The sequence below is a fragment of the Gymnogyps californianus genome, chromosome 2, assembly GCF_018139145.2.
Source record: "Gymnogyps californianus isolate 813 chromosome 2, ASM1813914v2, whole genome shotgun sequence".
NCBI lineage: Eukaryota > Metazoa > Chordata > Aves > Accipitriformes > Cathartidae > Gymnogyps > Gymnogyps californianus.
The window spans coordinates 127,019,546-127,034,663 of record NC_059472.1 but is presented as its reverse complement, the minus strand read 5'-3'; the positions used below and the strand labels follow the sequence as shown (position 1 = coordinate 127,034,663).

Sequence of the window (15,118 nt, the reverse complement as noted above, 5' to 3'; positions counted from 1 at the left end):
TCATTGCTGGCCATTACAGTTTATGTTTTTCCCCTAAGGAGAAAAATAGTGCACTAACAATTACGTATATCCAACTTGATTTTAAATTTGGTTATTAATGTACTGTAAATAGGTACTCTGCATTGTAGTCTACATTTGTTTAATACTTTCTGTAATATTTAAGAGTCGCTTAAAGGTATACAGAATGTACAGTTACTTAAAGCTAACTTTTTTCCTCTCTAATCAAAGGGGGTTCCAAGTTCTTCCTTTATGGCAAGAACAGTAATAAATGATGCTCCTGTATCTGTAACATAAGTACTGCTGTCTGTCAGTATGCAACTTTGTTTTCCAAAGTACATTTTATTTTGATCTGTCCAGTATATTGCACTAATTCTTTTAGTTATTTTCATTATATGAAATCTACCAAGTGTGTCAGAAGAGATGAATTAGTCTATTTAAGTGTTGAACTGATAGCAGAAACTTACTCATGCAGATTTTAAATTTGCAGTAATCTGGGTTTAGCGAGGAAAATGACAGTTCACCGGTGTTTAGTTTTATATTGAGGTGCTCAGGTTTGAATAAAGTGGTTTAAAAAAAAGAAAAAAGATTTTTTTATTACTGTTTCTTATTAAGAGTTTCAGAAGGTTTTATTGCATTTGCACAGTTCCAGACAAGATGTGTGATTCACTATATGGGTCAGCATTTAAGGTGATTACAAGTAAATATATGACACAGCTAAATATAAGCTTGTACTATATGGACTGTGGCACTCCAGTTATCCTATGGTAAATTTTTAAATGGTGAGGTAATTGGGTATCTTATCGCATCCATTTAGAAGTACAATCAAAATAGTAATATTATCTCTTGAACCTGCAGCTAATGCAGTCTTTACCAGTTGTTCACTAATGTAGCTTGCTGCGTTGTCATAGAGCGTCTCAGAGGTGACTCTGCCTCTTCCTGCCGTTTGTGGTTCGCAATTGGACGGGTACGTTTTTGTGTCCTCTTCAAACTGTGGTGGTGGTTTAGAAGCCACCGGTGATACAGTCTGTAGCAGTTCTTGAGCAGCGTAACTTGCAGGTTTGTCACAAAATATCTTGGAGTCCATTTTTTCTGCCAGTTGTGGACCTGAGTCGTAATTAGATAGGCATGGTTTTGTATCTTTGGGGGGCTGTTTCATGTCTTTAGTCCCTATTGCCAGTGCATTCTCTTGCAGCTGTTTATGGGTGTGACTTGGACCTGTTGCACAGAAAGTGTCAGTGCCTGTTTCTTCTTGCTCTGCAGTCTGTGACTGTGGCTGAAAACTGTTACATAGATAAACTCTTCTGTCCTCAAACTGTTTCAGTTCTTCAGAGCCACCTTGTGTGCTAGAATCGGACTGTTTTATCTCTGTGTTATGTGAATTTACTTCATTGTTACTGAAGAGAGACAGTTCTGGATCAGCTTGATTTTTGTGGTCATCAGTTTCCTTAGGAACTCCATCTTCACTTTGCAGATACTTCCTCCTAGAACATTTTGGCTTATTTTGTTTCAGGTTGCCTTTTGAGTCAGTGTGGAAAATGCGTTTATTGGAATACAGTATCTGTATTCCATTTTGCAGATCTTTAATAGCCTTTGAGTCATTTAAGTTGTCTTCAGTGAGGGGCATCAAATACTGACACTTAGATGGAGAAGTTCCGTTTTGTTGAACACATTCATACATTCTCAAATAATGAGTGAATGTTTTTAGAGTTAACGCAAGTACTTCATTGTAATCCAAAACCTCCCAAAGCCCATTAGAAGCTAAAATAAGAAACTGACAAGTGTCATCAATACAGACAGATATGGTATGAGGTACAGGTATAACAGATCTTTTCAGTACTGGGTTTCCGTGATGTCCAAGACCCCTTGTAGTTCTCAGGTACCCCTCTACTAATCCGTCTGGTTCATTAGTGCTGATGTTTCCACCATTCTGAAGTATGCGTTTTCTCTCGCTTACATTAGAAGTGCTGTGCTCTTTTGAGAGGCAGTGACTCTTTCCATTTTTACATAAGACTGCATGTGCATTACCTAAAATTGAAATAAGATAATATTTTGAATTATAGCGTACTGGTTTTTTTTTTAAGGTACTGCTTTTATGTTAACAGTTAGCCTTTTGCTAAGGACTGGGGAAAAAAAAACTGAGGTCATAGTTCAGTTATCTACTGCCACAGGCAACAATATGTCCATCAATTAATCTGGTTCTGTTTACAGCAAAGTTTTCTGTGGTTTTTTTCCCTCCCGTTATTCAGAAGACTATTCCAGAACTTTATTCTTCTGACTGCAACTAAATTCTTATGAGGAGTCTTAAGTGACATTTCATTCAGCTTAAAGTGCAGTCTGATAGAAATGTTGCACCTTGACTGTTTTTTAAGCAAGAGTGCGTATTTTTCTGAAATACTCTTTTTTCTTTTGTAGGAGAGCGTGTGCTTTCAAAATACTATGGCTGAATGAACTCATGCAGAAGTTTCAGGTTCAGACTATTTTTAGCAGTATAAAATTTCTAGTACCTGAAAATAATTTGGACATCGTGTAGAATTTACAGTTTACTAACATGATGCCTTAAATCTCTTCCTCAGTTAAAGGACCCAAGTGGAGCAAGGGTTCTCACAGTTATCATGAGAAGTCAAGGACTAACTTCTTTCCTTTAGTAGGAATACTAAACACTTTACCTTTCCCTCAACACTTTTGAAATCTGCAGGGTGAGGATGAAAAGTGTTAGAAATTGCAACACTGCAGGTGACTAGTCTTGTCAGACTTGAATGCAGAGAGTAAAGGAAAGCAGCTCTGAAACAGTGATGTATTGTTCGAGATCCTCTATGGCTACACTGGGAAAAGACCATTTTTTGTGTTGGGGAGGTGATTGGTCTGCTCCCATGTGTTGGCATAAGGGCAAAAGTGACGTCTTACAGAAGGAACTTGAGTGGGATGGTAGCTTTCCAGACACTAAGCTGGCTGCAGTGTGTTCATTTATATTGTGTTTTTAATATCATCTGGCTAGACTAGGGTACAGATCTCTGAAAAGCGTTTATAAGTAGGCACTGCTTATACAGTAGTTGTATTTCTTGGGCAGTATTGGCATTGTCTAGTGTAGGAGACAGCTAAATGTAGTCTGTGTGAAGGCAGATTTCTCTAGGAGGTGATTCAGAATATCAAACTGAAGGATGCACCTTTTTTATTGATTATAGAATGTAGATGCCTTAAGTTATGCTGTGTGAATGTTTCGTTGTGCTTGCTTCCTCTTCCTTCCTCTGATTTCCATGGAGAGCTAGAAGATTGTCTAAAATTTCCTTTGAACCCTCGGAGTAAGACCACCAGCTGTAAGCCTAACAAAGGGCATGATATAACCCATGTGGAAAAATTTGACTGCAAGAAAGAGTAAAATCTAGTTGGTTTTGGATGCAAGTCTCTTGTCTGCAAACCAGAGACAGGGCAAAAGAATCGACAAAAACTAGCTGACCTATCAATGTGGGACTAAATGAAGAAGACAAAGCTGGCCAATGCCACCATCTCCTGCTCTGCATATCTGACCATCCTCTTCGGTTGTTTACCTGGTGCTGAAGGAACATGTCTATACTTCTGTAAGAACACATTCCTGGGGGGAAAATGAAGCTTGATGTTGTGCAAATCTTTTTCTTTGATGTGATACATTTGGTGGAAAATTAAGTGTATTAGATTAAATAAATGTGTATTTAGAAGTGGTTCAAAAATGTGGACTTTAATCATAAAAGGCTTAAAGTATCTCAGATCAACTTCAAGCCTTAACTCATTAGCGGAGTTTGAGTTTACAGTATCTTTTAATTGCAGCCAGCATAAAACCTTATCTGAGAGGGAAGAATGGAGGCAGGTAACTAGAACCAGAAAATTTAGGTTGGGTGAATTCTCTACCAAATTTTCTTACCTTCATCCTACCTCTCAAGCTCATTGTAATAAAAATGGGTTTCTTCCCCAATAAGGTGAAAACAAACGCATTTGTTAGCTCTGAAAACATTACAACCTTTATGTGAGTTACTCCTGTGTTCCATTAAAGGTGTGACTGCATCTGCTGTAAGAATATCTGAGCTAGTACTAAACTACCAGTTTTGATACCAGTAACAGTAAAGTTCTGGTAGCTGCGAAAATGCTTGTTGGAGGTAGAGAAAGTATGGATATAGCAACAAGCGTCGGGAGGATGGAGGAGAGGAAAGGAAGGGGGTAGACCACAGTTACTTATTTCAGTGTTAGTGCATGTTCGAGTTGGTTTGTAGTGTTCCTCAGACTGGCAGAGGATTGCATATTATTGTTAAACAAAAATGTTCTGGGGTTTTTTTGGTTTTGTTTTTTTTTTTTTTTTTTTAAATCTGGGATCAGTTTTTCCAAATGTGGGATATGGGTTTTGTTTGGGTTGGGGTTTTTTGCCTCCTGAAAAAAAATGAAGCCTCTCAAATGGTTTTCCCTTTCCTTACTGATCTTTGACCCTCTTCATTAATTTCAGTCAAAATTCATATGAAGAAATATGAAGAAATTGTACAAGTTTTGTGAATACACTCATCTGAGGAGGAAAGAGTGCCCCTGTTGATGGAAAGTTGTGGTGTTAGCACACTCCTTACTAATAGTGATAGAAAAGTATTACAGTGCTGGGCATGTGCTTCAAGCAGAGACTGGAAGACACTAGAGAATATAACTGTAGACACAAATCCATTGGAGACTCTTCACCCAACAGCTTTTTTTATATAATTCTGCTTGTGTACTCCTTTATGGGAGAGCAACCATCTTGCTTGTAATCTTGCAGCTGCCTTATGTACACAAGACAACTGAACTGGTAATAAAAATCACCAAGTGGGAAGATACAGTGACTAGAGTTGCTGAGAACTGCAAGAGCTTTGTCTCGTGTTTCCTGCAGCAGGGCTGCGTGGAGAAGCATTAGGAATGTGTCAGTGTTTCTGATTGTAATTAATAACTGATTTTCTACACTATAGAAAGGCAAAGAAAAAAAGGTTTCTACTTCATAAGGAAACTGGTCTGAATAGATCTTCCATAACAACAGTAAATAACAACCAATTCATATTTCAGAAATTAATAATTCAGATGATCCCCATAGATCATGTTTTCAGTTTGCTGGTAGCAGAACGTGGTTTCATTTAGTCTCAATGAAACAAATTAATAAAAAGAAAAGCATGTTTCATTGACACAAGGGATTTATCAGATCTAAAATCAGAAGATTTATGATTGCCCTAAAACGATGACACCTTCAACTTCCTCTTGATTTAAAAAAATAAAAAATAAAAAATAAAAAAATTGTGCTTACTACTCTTACAGAGGTCACTTGCATATTATGGAACGTTTCTTAACTGTGTCTTTTGCATTAGTAAATTGACTTTTTTTGCTTTCACTCCAATATCATATTGAAGGTACTTGCTAGATAAGCTTAATACTTATTGCCTGATACCAATATCAGTTGCAAGGGAATTTATCATGTCTCCTTCACATTGTCAAGTTAAAGCAACTGGAGTTTTTTATCTCCAAATATCTACTGCCAACAAATGTCTAGACTAGCTTTTTTTTTTTTCTATTGGGCAGAGGAAAAAAAAAAAAACCCTGGTGTGGAATGTACTTACCTGTATTAGCAATGTGCAGTAACCCAGCAGCACCTTTGGCTGTCCTGGTTAATGGACTAAGTGTGGTGTTTTCAGAATGTTTTCTTCCTTCTTCCTCAGTGCCATCTGTCTCTTCGCTGGGGATTCTTTCCACCAAACAGGTAACCACTGAACAGCCACTCCAGCGAACTTTGGAAACCTCGTTCCTTCCCAGTCGTAAAAGTCTATCCATTCTCCAAAAGGACTTGGCATACGCTTTGTGAATCCATTCGTAAGTATTGGTCTTGTTGGTCTCGTCATTGCCTAGTTTATCAGAGAAAATCTTCTCTCTTTCCCTGTAATCTGCCTTGATTACTGTGGCAAAAGAATCTAGAATTTGCTGTTCATCCGTACTCTTTTTGTAGGAGGAATCCATTTGAGCAAGCTGGTCAAGAAATAAAAGTGGGAGCTCTGCTGCAACTGTTTCTGCAGCTGTCACACCGTGAGAGCCATCAACTAACCCCAGAAAACATGTATCTGACCTATTTCCATAGTTGTCAAGCACAATAAATCTGTCTTCCATGTCTCCCTGCCATGTGGAATTTTTATCTTGGCAAATAGATAATGCTTTTATTAAGGAATTACTTACTTTCTTAAAAGTGCTAGGATTGTTAATATTAGCAAGATCACAATGTGATGTAGGAGTGTGATTATCCATAAGGAATTCAAATGAATAATCAATCTTCTGCCTATGTGTCTCAGAATATTTAGGAATCTTGGTCAATTTTGAAATTAGTTTCTGTCTCTGAGCCAAAAGTGTTTTGTTGTCAGTCTTTGTTTGTGGGCTATCAAAGCCCAGCAAAGTTAGGGCTTTGTGGGTTTTTTTATGATGATGAAGGTGGTACGGATATATTGTTTGTTGACATGCAGAGCAAAAAATTGAAATGCACTTGGAATCATCGTTCTCGGGTGGAATTGTGACCTTCTCCAGGTGATCTTCCTCATCTCTAGAAAGCTCAAAATCGGGTGGGTTTGTTTTGTCCTGAGATTTTTCCTTCCCTGTCATTCTATAAAGGAGTTGAATATGTTAAGAGTTTTCATATTTTCATATTTCAATATTTTAATATTAGGTAACACTACATTTACGTAAGCCTTGTTCTCACTCTCTTATAAACTCTGAATTGCATCATTGTGTACTAATGTATACGTGGTCAAGAAACTGGGAAATCCATGTGAGATTATATAAAAACTGTAACTTGTAACTGTTAAAAAATCAGTAATACAGCAAATTCAAGAAGTGGAAAGTCTGGAAATACAGAGTTCATGACACAATTTAGATTATTCTTGTACCTAGTGAGGTTTCAGTCAGTTGTTTCTTCCTTGTGATTCAATGCATAGCCCTGTACCTTCACACTGTTAGAACTGTAAATATGATGTAGTTTCTCATCAGCTTTTCTGTATCTATTCATCACTTTCCAGACATGGTAGTGGAGTGTAATTCCTACTTGGAGGAAAAAAAAAAAAAAAAAGACATATTCAAAATTAAGGTAAAAAAAATAATTACCAATCTTGCATGGGGAAATGTGAAACAGGGCCAGAAGAACTGGTGTATCTCTTTAATCAAATCTCACTCTCATTGCCATCAGTTTTAGTTGTGAGGACTTTAGCAGTCAACTGGAAAAAAAAATGAAATTATTTTATACCATTGTATTTAGGCACACAGAAGATAAATTACATTTATGTGGACAGTATTCTATTGTTTTTCTTGCTTGCAAGAGCTAGATTTTGCAACGTTCATGTTCCTTTAATGTAGGATGGATTTCGAATGTGTCAGTTGATTCAGATCAAGAAGGCATAAAGAAGAATGAAAGTATTATCAAATGGGCCAAGCAGTGTTTGAGCTTTTAGGTCTGTGGGGAACACCCCTGCTCTTTGAGCTGCGAGACCTGCGAGCAGCAGCATGTGCCCTCTGTATTCTCCAGCCATCGGGATGGAAGGAGAGACACGCTTTCCAACAGAGCTCGCAGGAAAAGCAACGAGGCTGAAAATGCAGAATCGAGGCCAGGTACCGCAAGGACATCGTAGGGTCTAGCCAGCACAAGCCTTTCTGGCCGTTCTCCAGCCAGAGCTAATTATCTTCCTCCTGTCCCCATGCACCTCCTTTCTCCCACTTCAGCTCCTTGCTCCAGTCTCCCCTTCCTTGCCAGCTCAGTCTCTCTCCCCTCAGTCACCTTCCTCGATGCTCTCTTACTATTCTTAGGTCTGGCACCTGGTGCTACAAACCCAAAAGTCAGAGCTGTAGAGTAAGTCCTAGTGAGGCGCTCCCTGACAGTCCTAGTGTCCTCGTAAGTCCTAGTGAGGCCAGCCGGTGCACAGGGGACTGCCTGAATTCAGGACCTACACACTGGCAAACTGATGCTTCTTTTTAAATATTGTAACTTGTTCTGATTTGGATAAATTTATGAGAATGACAAAAGGTGCACCACTGATGCCATCTCAGCCAAATTTCCAAGGCCTAGTTTAAAACCTGACAATCTTGGAAATTTTCTATAAAATAGTTACTAGAATTTTGGTTTAATACAAGCAACACAACATATTTTTCAAATTCTCAGAAACAGCTAAACCATGTTACCTGGAACTTTTTCAAATTATTCTGCTTCAGGCTTGGAAAATTTCAGTATGAACAGTTAATATCTGGCAGAGTTTTAAATTAGTGAAAACATGAGGCAACCTTATTGGTAGCAGCACTAATAATTCTGCCTATAATTTGAAATGGGTAAGAAAACACGTATCTCACAGAGGAAATATCAATATTGCTTAGGCAGCAGATGAAATTAAAATTATTCAAATGGCTGCTGTGTCCTATAAAGTGATGTGCAGCTAAGCCTTACAGCTGCTTGCATAACATCCTCTCCCCCAGATCAGCACACAACATACAGGTACAGACACCATAATAACACAAAATCCTGACGCCATGTGAGAAGCTCAGCTTGCCAGCCTATACATCATCTGTCTACTAAGTATGAAAACATAGTGTTTGTTTAATTCCGTTTGTTTTATTTATGTAGTGTTTAGTATTTATGTGTGTATGGATGAGAAATATCAGACAAAAATGCATATATTATAGGGTTTTATTCTATTCTCTCTCCTGAGATTTCTGACTTTCAGTGACTGTTGTTAACTGCGATTAATCCACCACCGGGGCAAACAGCAGTGGTTTAGCAGCAGTAGTATCCCACAGCATCATTACAAGAGTAGCCTTTGGTAATTTCATCCTGCTTCAACCTCATCCATTTTCTGGGGCTCTCTCTTTAAACTTGATACAGCCACACCTTGAAGTAACTATTTTGCAACTGTTGTCTCTTCCAGGATTTCAGCTAGGAAGTACATTTTCTTCTCTCTCGTTATTTCTGTTCATCACCTCTGGGTTATAAGCATTTCTATGATTTGTTTTTTCAAGGCATGCACTTTTTTCCTGTGGTGACAGTTGTTTGACAAAATCCCTTCAACTGTTTGAGAATTACAGGAGCATTAAAAGACAAAGCCCCAACCTCCTCCAGCTCCAATAAATAAGTCTTAAAGAATCAAATGCCTCTGATCAGCTGAGATAGATTTTCTTTTTAAAATTTTACAATTGATCTCTTCAGTAGAGGGTGATACCACTTATGACACTGTAGTATACCTTGTCCTTGTAGAGACGAGCTTGCAGGTGGCTACAGCTCTCAATCTGCTGTAGGACCAGTTGATGGGAAAGTCCATCTCTCCACAAGAGGTGAGCATCAGCCTCCTCTAGAAATGCTGCACCACTTCAGTGGGGCAAGATAAGGAGGCACGTGATTAAAATAGCAGGGAAAGATACGCTTGCACAGATCCCTTTTCCTTTATTCTGCATAGTTTGAATTTGAGACTGGGAGATCGCACAAGCCTTTTCACCGCTGTCATCGTGATGATGCATTCAGGTGGGAGAAAAATTAGGACTAATGTATACAGAAAATCTGGTAAACTGCTTTTTGTCAGCCTTTCAAATAGGAAACAATTTTACACTTAGTGTATATAAAAGCCCCTTGGATTAGAGACAGGAAATTGAAAACTTTCAACAAAATGTTAGTTTGACCTCAGTAAACTTAATTTATAACAAACATACTTTATAGATGTTTATATCTCTGTAAGTGGGTGTAAGTGCTAACAAATCACAATTTCAGAGCACCAAAACAGTCCTACTTTATTACAATGTGTAAATAACCAGGATAATACACATAATTCATGTAGAACAAGATATGCTACAACTCCTCAGTTGCAATCATTTTGCTCATAATTATTAGAAGGGCAGCCCTGATGTTAATTTTTTATAGTATGCATACACTGCTTATGTTAATAGCTGAAAACCTTGTAAAAATGAAATAAAAAAGGAAACATTTCCTTTGATCTCTTATGAAGTAAAAGGATTAATCTGTATTTCCTTCTCTCCTTGCATTTCCCTCATCAGGAACAGATACAGACTCGCAAGTTTTTTGCTGTCAGGTTAAAGGATATCAGTGAGATACTGACAACACAATACATGAAGCTAAAGCGCACACAGCCTCAGAGAGCAAAAGATAAAAGTCAGCTTTCTAGCTCACTGCAGTTTTCCCATGCCTATTTAGGGAGCCAAAACCCAGCACTGTTTAATGTTCTGAGCTGAAAATAGAAGCAGATAAAAAAAATTAGAAGGTGTAGAATGGGGAGGGAACCACAGTTTGAGATTGTATGCGTTTTCAAGGGCAAAAGTCCTATTTGCTCTTTGTGTCACAGCAAAGAGCCTCTTGCTTAGCGCTTAATCTTGCTACTAGGAAAGGGAGGCTGCTTCACCTCTCTGCCGTACGCTGCCCTGTCTGTGAGAGGGGCAGAACTGAGGCAGAGCACGAGACTGCAGGCCAGGGGCTCGTATGGCAGAGGATACCATCATCCCAGTAAACCTCCTATTGCTTGAAACCCTCTCTAGCTATGGCACTTGGAGTTACTTGCGGTTCATAGAGCAAGGCGAGATTATTTTCTGTTTCTGCAGTTTGGCACTACAATCTCATTTTTTTAATTAGTGAAGATGTCACTAATTGAGCTTTGAGGACCCAGGATCTGATTTGTATCCAGACAGAAGAGTCCCATATGCAATCATCTCCCTCTGACACATGTCGTTCCTGTCCCCACCCAGAGCATGCTTCTTCCTCACTTACCTTTGTCACAGTCAGCACTTAACTTACACAATCTCTAGTCCTGAACTCCTTCCTCCATGAGATTTGTTTTTCTGTTATTATTATTATTATTTGCTACATACTTGTGGTCTTAGAAAACAGTGACAATTATGAATGCTGAAACCAGCACCAGGAAGATGCCTGCCTGCCTGCGGGCGACAGGAGGAGGCAGAGAAGGGCTGTGTGATGTAAAATGGAGGTCACAGCCTCCCTGAGCTTCTCATCACAATATTATCAGCTAATACATATAAACAGGTTGCACTGCTGCAAATTCTTGCTGAATGAGCACCACCTTCCTTGCCTGCGTTTTCCTTCTTCCCTGCTTTACTTTTTGCCATGCCTTCCCTCTGCTCGTGCCTCAGCCAGCGCTTCCCTCTCGGTCCCCCCTTTTCCACGTGCCTGTAATGCCACGATATGGCTTCGTTGCCTCCATGCATTCAGCCATGCTCCTCTCCTCCTGACTGATTTCCCTCCCCTCTGCCCGTCACACAGTTTGGCAGCAGCACCTCCCCTGCAAAATTGTTTGCGAATGCGTCATACCCGCGTACAGAAACCATGACGGGGATTCTCGGCATCGTGGGGACTGGCCCCTGCCAAGGAGCCACCACGTGTAGCCAGTGGGACTGTAGCATTTGCCGTGGTGCAGCTTGACAGTGCTGTGCAGTGCATGCCCTGTGGCACAGCCCAAGCCAGGGTACAGGCAAGCACTGTCACCTCTGCGGCGGCTGCCTTACCAGGTCCCAGTTTTACATGGTCACTTTTGGCCAAAGCAGCGAAGAGCTTATATCTTCTGTGAAAAATCTTACGTAGCCTTTATTAAATACATATAAGACCTCTGAAAAACTCTCCCCCTGAAAAGACAAACTCATTTCATAACCCAGAAGCCGTGCCCTTCACCTTCCACCCCTTTTAGCAGAGCTGGCCCTCAGTCTCCAAAACCAACTGCAGAGGGAATGCTGCGGAAGGAACAAGACATCTTCTCCCAGGTGAGTCAACTCAGGTGTGTGTAGTACCCTACTTACTGTATCCCCAGAAGCAATGATGCAGCTTCAAGGAAGTCTTGTTATGAAAGGTGTGGGAAGAGATAAAGATGAACCTGGTGAGTCACAGGAGCATGCCGGGGGCAGAGCCTGCCTTCGGGACTTGGGAACACTCCCACCCCTAGACCTGATAATAGGCAAGAAAGAAGGAAGTAATTAATAATTAAAATAATTATGGAATAAATTAAGATAATTAGTCTCCTTATTTATTTTAAGTGGTGTCCAAAACTGGAATCTTGGGATTCCAGGCCCACCGGTTTTCTGTCATCCTATGAAGTGGAAACAGTCTCCATCATCAGGTCTTCTCAGGTGAGAGTTACAATTTGCGACACTGTCCACTTGGGCGGAGGTGCAGCTCCTCAGCTGGGAGGAAGCACCAGACAGGGAAATGGGAATAGCAAAACAACGGCAAAAACAGCTCTTTCTACACTCCAGACATTTTGCACCTGTTCCCGGTAGATGGGCCTGTCTTGGCAGGGCAGAGGTGGCAGTTCATAACCCACTGAGTGCCTGCGTGGGGCAGAGAGGCTGCGAAGCATCAGGATGGCAAGCCCACTAGGCTTGGCATGGGAGGGGTGGTACGTGAGGCTTTCTCACAAAGAGAAAGCTATGGCAGAAGGTGGTAGATGGGTGAAGATAACGTAACTGGGCCTCCTGCAGTCTCCTCTCAGCAACACCCTGCCTCCCTCACCCCACAAACCCACATCTAGGGTTGCTGCTGTACTCCTGGGGTTCCTCTGCTTTTTTCAGCCATACACACCACAATTATAGTTGGTCTAAATGGAGGTTTTTAACCTGTTTAGTTTCTAGAGCTTAGCCAAGAGGTTAGCCGTGGTGCTTGCGGTTGTGTCCCTAGTTCTTAGGATTTCCAGGTGCTCTCCCACACAGATATGGGGAAAACCCAGGAGTGGGCTTGCACAGTCGGATGTGCTTAGGCCAGTGTAACTTCATCTTAGAGAAATAAAAGGGATTTTCTATGTGGAGTTTTATTATCTAAATTGGTGTCGTATCAAGGATGCAGGTCAGCAGCTACTCAGGTGCAGGTAGCAGAAAGGAGGCTGCTTCCTTCCCACCCCCTGCCAGCTGCCCAGGGGTCTGTAAGGCTGCCAGCACTGACCAACCTGCCCTACACGGGGATGGGGTGGTTAGCAAAACTGTCAAAGCACAGGCAGTCGAAGTACGTTGAGTGGGGTCCCAGAGAATTGCGGGGATCTCTGCCACATATTAAGTAGCAGGAAGAAGAGAAAAAGATGTTAAAGAAAGGAACAAAAAAAATTGTGGGGAGGCAGAAGAAAGGAAAGGTAAGGAAAAAATAGGTAATACATCCCATATTTGCATGAAGCAATCTAGAGCTCTCACCACCACGAAATAACACAGTGTAAGCATATGTAGTGACTGCAGATGGCTAAATAACTCTAACAAGCAGCTTCTGAACTTGGCACACACAATTCCCATTGTACTGGCAAAGGCAGTAAATACCCTGTGCTGCGTGAGCCCAGCCTTTAGTTTTCTCACTTGGTTTGTGTTAAACCAAAACTCTGACTGCAGTCAAGAAGAACACCCTCTGGGTAAGAAGTGAATAAAAACTGCTAAGTGCTCCCTCACTAACAAGAAGTTTGTGTTACTAAAACAGCCATGAATGTTGCAATGACATTTTCTCCAAATTTTTTTCGCATTTTTTTCCTTTAAAAACTGGGTAATGGGGGTGTGAGGTTCCCTCTAACAGACAAAGGCCTAGTGGGAAGGTCTGCCATCTGCATTATTGAAGTCACATGTAAGCACCATGGGAAGCTGACAAGATGCTAGAGACAGCATAATGAACAAAACTTTTGTACTGTTAATACTTCCAGTGATTCATAAAATATTGATAGCAGTCCTGAATGTGTGGTGGCCAAGAGGGAGGCCACTTCACCCACAAGGAATGCGCTAATGAAAGGACACAATAGGATTTTATACTCAGAGAAATTCCCCGGAGGGGTAAGAGCTCCGCTTTTCATATTTGCATTGAATGGCAAGAATAAAAACAGGTGGGAGAGCAGGAAGAAAGTCCCATCTTGAACAAAAGGAGAGGGAGAGAGGGCTGGGTTGGGCACACTCACTCCGAGTAGGCTGGGAGAAGGGGATGAGGGGTAGGGGTGGGCTCCCAGAGCTCGGCCGTGGGCTGGGAGGTCCCTCTCAGAGAGGTAGCATTCAGCACTAGGCTGCTATTAGTTGAGTCATTCTCTAATTTACGTGACTGATAGGCCCCAAAAGCCCCAAATGACAACTAGGTAATGAGCAGGCGTCAGGCACACCCTAAACTGCATTTTAATTTCCTCTTTTGTGACTCGGCATCAAGAATTCAGCTGCCTCCTTTGCTGGAACAACGCGCACGCTCTTGCATTTAAGCCTGTCGGGTGTTCACAGTGAATTTGGGCAAGAGCAACAAATGCGAGATGCACGTCCCCTGGGAGCACCAGCTCTGAGCAGGCACCTCCTCGGGGCTATCAGCAGCCTGAGAGAGACCTGAGAATCGCAGGAGCTGGCACTCGTGTCTCATCCAGCTTCTGGCTTGCTTAATTTGATGCAGATGAGTAGTCTTCCTGAAGTCACCTGGCTACTCACCTGAGTTTGTGAGCTGAGCAGCGCAGGCAGGAGGCAGGCAGCTAGGCTCACTCAGCTCCCACCAGTGCTTGCTAAATGCAGGTTTCAGAGTCAGTTTGACTTGTTCAAACCCATTGACATGCCCCGAAGGACAGAAACTGAAAAATGTGGTGAGGGTTTTTCAGACAATGCTTCGAGTTTGTATCTAATTTAATATCTTCATAGTGCATGTTTAATGATGAAAAATAAGCATGAGAGTGGCTCTGTTGTGCTCAAACGGAGTTATGCATGCATTACAATTAGAAAATTAGTACGTACTTGCTTGTAAATTCAGTCAACAGAAAAAGCCAGCTTGGATATATGAAATCGAGAATGACACGTATACACTCGTACGTCAAAGCATAAATTTTTTGGGTTTTCCTACTGTAGTGTAACCTGTCATGGCCAAATTACATTCACTGAAGCCACCACAAGTCAACACAGCCCAAGTTATAGTCCCATGTTTCCAGCCAGCAAATGATCTTTTCATTCCTTATTCTTGCCAAAATTGTAAATGTAATACTTTACCTGTCACTGTAGCAGTTTAAGACAAAGTCAAGCTTTTTTCTTTTTTTTTAAATAACATATTTGCACAAAATTAGAATGAGAGCAATGATTTAAATCAGGCTTAAAGTTTAAAAAAAAAAAGAGAAAGACTTACCTATTTGCGCTTAAAGAG

The 15,118-nt window shown here is 40.9% G+C and overlaps 1 protein-coding gene across 1 annotated transcript; it reads right to left on the bottom strand.

The window, feature by feature from the left end:
* Positions 1-619: 619 nt before the first annotated feature.
* PP2D1 (protein phosphatase 2C like domain containing 1) lies at positions 620-12,024 on the bottom strand. The gene is made up of 5 exons (XM_050915905.1): positions 11,800-12,024; positions 7,114-7,223; positions 5,592-6,616; positions 1,210-2,025; positions 620-1,158 (listed from the first exon to the last, which is right to left on the bottom strand). Exons 3-5 carry the CDS (start codon positions 6,613-6,615, stop codon positions 773-775), a joined length of 2,226 nt encoding a protein of 741 aa, XP_050771862.1. The 5' UTR covers position 6,616; positions 7,114-7,223; positions 11,800-12,024; the 3' UTR covers positions 620-772.
* Positions 12,025-15,118: the final 3,094 nt, after the last annotated feature.

Coding starts and splice junctions, on each gene's coding strand:
- PP2D1 (XM_050915905.1), bottom strand. CDS start 6,615: ATGACAGGGAAGGAAAAATCTCAGGACAAAACAAACCCACCCGATTTT. Junction 2,026..5,591: donor ACTGCACATTGCTAATACAG/GTAAGTACATTC, acceptor TTTCAATTTTAG/GTAATGCACATGCAGTCTTA. Junction 1,159..1,209: donor TTTCTGTGCAACAGGTCCAA/GTCACACCCATA, acceptor TAGGGACTAAAG/ACATGAAACAGCCCCCCAAA.